Consider the following 6,000-nt stretch of genomic DNA (forward strand, 5'->3'; position numbering starts at 1 on the left):
AACCTCGTCGTAAGCAAAGCAGCACGTTTGCGGCTTCAGTGTGAGGCCTGATGACTTGATGGCCGCTAGTACTGTCGCAAGCCGCCTAAGGTGGGCATCGAAATTTCCGGCGAAGATGACGACGTCACCCAAGTAAACAAGACCGGTCTGCCACTTCAGTCCTCTTAACACCGTGTGCAACACGCGCTGGAACATTGAAGGTGCCGAGCATAGTCCAAATGGACTAACCTTGAAGTCATGGAGGCCGTCTGGCGTGATGAACACGGTCGTTTCGTGATCTCTCTCGTCGACTTCTATTTGCAGCAGCGAGACTCGAGGTCAATCGACGAGAAGTATTTGGCGTTGCAGAGCCGATCCAACGCGTCGTCTATCCGTGGGAGGGCGTATACATCCTTCTGGTCTCGTTCAGTCAACGATAATCGACGCAAAAACGTAGGGTTCCGTCCTTTTTCTTCACCAAGACTACAGGAGATTCCCACGGGCTTTTCGACGGCTGGATAACGTCGTCGCGCAGCATTTCGTCGACTTGGTGCCTTATAACCTCACGTTCTCGCGTCGAAACTCGGTAAGGGCTCTGGCGGAGTGGTCGAGCGCGCTCTTCGGTCATTATGCGACGCTTTGCAACAGGTGCTTGCCGAATCCCCGATGACGTTGAGGAGCACACTTCTGAGTTGTTGCTGCTTAATCATGGGGAGACTTGGATTTATGTCTAAGTCTGGTTCGGGAACTATGGTCGTCGGGGTAGATGCGGCAGAATCCGAGAAGACAAACGGACTGCTGGTTTCCAGAAGTTCCTCGATGTAGGCGGTCGTCGCGCCCTTGCTGATGCGCTTGAACTCCTGGCTGAAGTTTGTCAGCACCACTTTCGTTTTCCCTCCGTGCAGTCGAGCGATCCCTCTCCCGACGGAAATTTCACGGTTGAGTAACAGACGTTGGTCGCCTTCGATGGCGCCTTCTATGTCTGAGGGTGTTTCGGTGCCAACGGTAATAACAATGCTCGAGCCAGGCGGGATGCTCTCTTGATGTTCGAGCACACAGAAGGCGTGGTGACTACGACAGCTCTCCGGTGGTATCGCTTTATCCTCGGACAGCGTTATCGACTTCGACTTGAGGTCCATGATTGCACCGCGTTGGTTCAGGAAGTCCATGCCGAGAATGACGTCTCGTGAACACTGTTGGAAGATAACGAAGGTGGCAGGGTAAGTCCTGTCATGAACTCTTACGGTGCAGATTCCAGTCGGCGTTATTAGGTGTCCTCCAGCGGTCCGAAGTTGGGGGTCTTCCTTTCTTAACTGAAGTCTTAACTTTCTTCAACTTGGCGCCGAAGGGTCCACTCATGACGGAGTAGTCGGCTCCTGTGTCTACTAATGCGGTGACTGCGTTGCCGTCGAGCAACACGTCGGTGTCGGTGACTTTGTTTTGCGTTGCATGCAGTTAAGTCAGTCTTGGCTTGGGATCACGGCTGCGTCGTGCTGATGTATGGCTGGTACGTCGCGTCATCAGATCCTTGGTCAGTGCATTCTTTGCTTCTAGGGTTCATAGGAATGGCGGCGTCGTTGTTATGTCGTCTAGATAGTGCCTTCGGCGTGTTCGTCGGTGTTGGGGGATACTCGTCATTTCGACGAACAGCAATCGCACTTCCATCGGTTGCTGCTTTTAGTTTTTCGGATATGGGCTGACGGACCGACCACGGGCTGGGCCAGTGTACGCTGGGGCGACAGGCACCGGCCTGGTGATGGTGAACGGGAGGGTCGTGGAGGGCTCCACTGAGTGATGGCGAGGTAATCGGCGATGTCACGTGGGCGTTCACCTTGCTGTGGGTGCGGTGCGTTGACGGCGAACCCTCGCAGTCCCATCTCGCGGTAAGGACATCAGCGGTAGATGTGGCCTGCTTCCCCGCAGTGGTAGCAGAGCGGGCAGTGATCGGGGGCGCGCTGGCGGCGGCGGCGGCAGCGTGTCATCGCTTCCGACTGGGGTTGCGGCGACTGTGGCTTCACCTCAGGAACTCCAAGCGATCGCTGAACCTCTTCTTTGACGATTTCAGCGACTGAAGCCGCTTGAGGCTGCGACCTTGGGTAGAACTTCTGCAGCTCTTCCCATACGATCGCTCTGATAGTCTCGCGCAGATCGTCGCTGGCCATCGATTGCAGTCCGGCGTAATTTGTAGAGTTCGTGCGGCGGTTGAATTGCCGGTGCCGCATTTCGAGTATCTTCTCGATGCTGGTGGCCTCGCGAAGAAACTCGTCGACTGTCTTCGCAACATTCCGACGAAAAGTTCCTTCTTCACACCACGCATGAGCAAGCGGACTTTCTTCTCTTCAGACATTTCCGAGTCGGCATGCGGAATAGACGGCTCATTTCCTCCGTGAAGATCGCGGTGGTATCATTTGCAGCTGCACTCGGGTTTCTAGTAGTCCTTGGGCGCGCTCTATGCGTACGATGTTTGTGAATGTGTGCAGGAAGCCGCTTCGGAACAGGTTCCACGTCGTTAAGGTGGCTTCTCGGTTCTCGAACCACGTCCTGGCGGCGTCTTCCAATGCGAAAAAGGCATCTCGCAGTTTGTCGTTGCTGTTCGAGCTGTTAAATGCAGCGACCCTCTCATACGTCTCAAGCCACGTTTCCGGGTCCTCGAATGTTGAATCGTGGAACGTCGGATGCTCCTTGGGCTGCTGCAGCACGATGGGGGACGCTGGAGTTGCCAATGGGGTTCACTTGTCGACGACCTTCCTGGTCGTCTCAGGCAAAAGTCCATGCTGCGGGGGTAGTCCTTGAAGCCTGCGGCTACCTCGCTTGTCCTCGTCAACGTTGGTGTTGTCCTCGCGTTTCCGGCTTGGATCGCGACTTTGCGGGGGCGTTCGGTACATGAACGCAGTAGCACCTCCCCCAGGTGTCACGTCGTAGTGACGGTAAAGAACACAGTAGCAATACTGTGAAAGACGAAACTAAGTTTTATTGAGCGAACCTGCGCCCACAGAACGGGCTACACTTCAAAAGTACAACGATAGCGGCGAACACGGTCGGCGATCGTCGAAATTAGATCTGCCGGTAAAGCGCATCGGCTTTTATAAATGAGCCATCGAAGGTTCCAGAGTAATCGCTGGTGCCCGCGTGTCTTCCAGAAAGTTCTACAGGATTCGCGTCGCACATGCAAACAGGTGACAACACATAGCAACAAGAACCGTCGATAACATTCGAGAAACTTGGGATAGGTGCGGGTGCGTCCAGCGCTGAGCGATATAACTTTTTAGACGGTGAAAACCGGTCACCCGAAAAAGATATATAAGTATATGTGTCAATATAACGTGCTCCACTTTCAAAAAGGACACACGTTCTGCGCTTAATGTGCGTCTAGTGTTTACGTCCTTAGCAATGCTTCGAAGCGCAGCGTTCCATCGCGTCCAGTTTGGTGTCCTCACTCATTCTAGAAAGCCACCGTGCTTTCTTTCTGCGCCAAGAATTCAACATTGCAAGCGTGCCGCCCATAGCTTCTCTAAAAACCATTATTCGCAGTGAAGCTTTCAATTTCGTCTCTCGCACTTGCAATGATGCCCCCACACTGCATTCATTCAAGTCTCAATCGTCCAACGGGCCAGTGTGCCTTCGAAACCACGAGCCACCTGCGGGCGGCGCGGCCTTCCGCGCGAGTGGCCGCCGAATCGAGGTCGTCCGCGCAAACAGGACGCCAATCTCACCCGAATCGTTCGGTCGGCGACTCCGATGGCGAAGAAGGGGCTCACTCCGAGGTCGACGTGCAGCTTCTCGAGCGCGGTGTCCCGGTCCCAGCTCTGCAGGGACCACGACGAGCCGGCGACGAGCTCCCAGCCGCCGACCTGCCGCAGCCGGTAGTTGAGCAGGGCCAGGGCGTCCTGGCTCAGGCTGCGCGGCTCCATGCACGTCTCGTAGAAGCGCTTCGCCTTCGTCTCGGCCGACGCCTGGTCGCCGTCGAAAGGCACCAGGTCCACCAGGTGCCGGACCGCGTGCTGGCCGCGGAGGCCCCGAGGGGTGCCGGGTCGGCAGGCCAGTGCGTACGCGTCCTGGCAGGGCGCGCCGTCTCGAAGACCGGCGAGCACGCGAGCCGCCGAGCCGAGGCAAGCCGCCGACAGGCAGCGATCGTCAGGCGCCGTCGAGCCCGAGTGCACCTTGACCGAGAGGGCGACGATGATGACGAAGAAGACGAGCAACAGCACGCACAGCAGCACAATCACCAGCGACGGGATGTTGGCCACGGCAGAGGTGACCTGGGCGCGAAGCTTGGACATTCCGCCGCCGCCCGTGGATTGCTTCGGCCCAAGGCAGCCATCGCCTTCGCCGTCGTCCATACCACACTGCTGAACGCGAGCGAAGGCGTTTGCCATGCACGGCAGCTACTGTAGTTTCAGCGATCTGGTCGAGGTTTGGATCCGAGAGGCCGGCAACGTCACCTGCCAGCACACGTCAACATGCGCGGTAAGCGCGCTGCGGGCCCCTTGAACGAACAGACGTTTGCGGGGCAGGAAACAAAAAGCTGCGGTGTGGAATGCGAGTGCGTCGAGAAGTGGAGCTGGCTGCCGAGCGGCGTTTGTCTGCTCACTGTACTTTGCATTGTTTGAAGCCGAGAGCTGGCGCATCAGGCAGACAAGTTAGACGTTGACTCGAGGGATGGCCAACAATCCCATCGTTATCGAGATGAGTGTGTCGCAAGTCGCGGTGACCTCTCATCTACGCAGCATCCGCGCGTGCCGTTCGCGAGCAAGTGGGTCTGCAAAACGAGTGCGCACACACCTGAGGGCGTCCCAAATGTGCGCGCATATTTTAGGCCTCGCCGAGCGCAGGACTGCCGACCATGCCGGGCTTGACGGAATCGTCGCGCGCTCAACACTCCGGGCGGCTGGCGCCCCGCCGTGACGTGTTCGAGCCACGGACGTGACAAAGGCTCAACACCGGAAGCGGGTGACAGCACTCGTTACGGCCGCATGCACCTGCAAGCCTCTTCGCACGACTGACGTTTTTTGTTCGTTTTTTTTTGTCGGTGCCGCTGTGCAGTTACTCGCGACTTTGCACAGCACGATGCAATAGTGATTTTACAAATTAATTTCCTGAATGAGAGACGTGGTGCCAAATTAGTTGAGGGTTAAATAACGTAGCACAAACCGTCTTCGCAAGGAAACTCAACTTCGACCTGTTGTCTAATTGACCGCCATGGAAGCACAGATGGTAGTCAAAGTCCCCTCTGAGCCGCATCACAAGGTACGGGAACCAGTTGAAAACAAAAATGGTGTTGCAGTCCTGCGGGATGTTCACTGTTGCAAAAAGTAGCAGCAGACCTTTCCGAGTGAGAAAGCGGTCAGATGGAGACTGCAACACCGTCTGAGATTCCGCTGCAGTACAAGGACACGACCGTCGATGCGTTCAGAGGAACGTCGGCTTGGACAGGTAGTTTCCTCGAAAGCGAAGAAATGCCGGTGAGCGGCAAATCTGACCGCGGCGAGGGTTCTATTTCGGCCCGTGCGCAATGGATAACGGTATTAAGGCGCCAGAGAAAATGCCAGCCGAGGATAATGTTACGAGAGCAAGAGGAAATGATTATGAATGCTACGGCGTACTGGTAGAACTTCGGCAGTGAGAACACGAGCAGTACAAGCCGCTATTTATTTTTTTAGTTATTTACTTATTTATTTATACCCCAAATGTCATGGTTTTACATGAGAGATGGGTATTACATTTGTGCCACGTATTCGATGAATGACTTGAAGTGGCTAGGACTGGAGCGCTGCACAGCGTCGGTGGGCAGGTTATTCCAGTCGTTCGCTGTTCAAATGAAAAATGAGTTGAGATGCGCAGTAGTGCGCGCAGGAGGTGGATATACAGATATACAACTCAGTACCGCCCTTTGCGGAAGGTACTGAGTTCGAATCCTGCTGCCGTTTGAAACTCACCGTCTTCCTTTTTCGAATGGGCAGAGATGTACCGCGACCTGGTGCTTGGTCTTTTACAGCGAAGCTGTATATGCCTCTACCAGCC

The 6,000-nt window shown here is 55.5% G+C and overlaps 1 protein-coding gene across 2 annotated transcripts in view; it reads right to left on the minus strand.

The window, feature by feature from the left end:
* LOC135897922 (endothelin-converting enzyme 2-like) overlaps positions 1 to 5,676 on the minus strand; it is a 152,413-nt gene extending 146,737 nt beyond the window's left edge. Inside the window, exon 1 of one of the 2 annotated variants that reach the window (XM_065426609.2) lies at positions 3,693 to 5,676. In XM_065426609.2, coding sequence (XP_065282681.1) covers positions 3,693 to 4,355 — 663 coding nt within the window. In that variant the 5' untranslated portion in view covers positions 4,356 to 5,676. The remainder of the gene's footprint in view (positions 1 to 3,692) is intronic. The other variant, XM_065426611.2, reaches the window with a different exon arrangement.
* Positions 5,677 to 6,000: the final 324 nt, after the last annotated feature.

This window comes from Dermacentor albipictus, chromosome 2 (genome assembly GCF_038994185.2).
Source record: "Dermacentor albipictus isolate Rhodes 1998 colony chromosome 2, USDA_Dalb.pri_finalv2, whole genome shotgun sequence".
NCBI lineage: Eukaryota > Metazoa > Arthropoda > Arachnida > Ixodida > Ixodidae > Dermacentor > Dermacentor albipictus.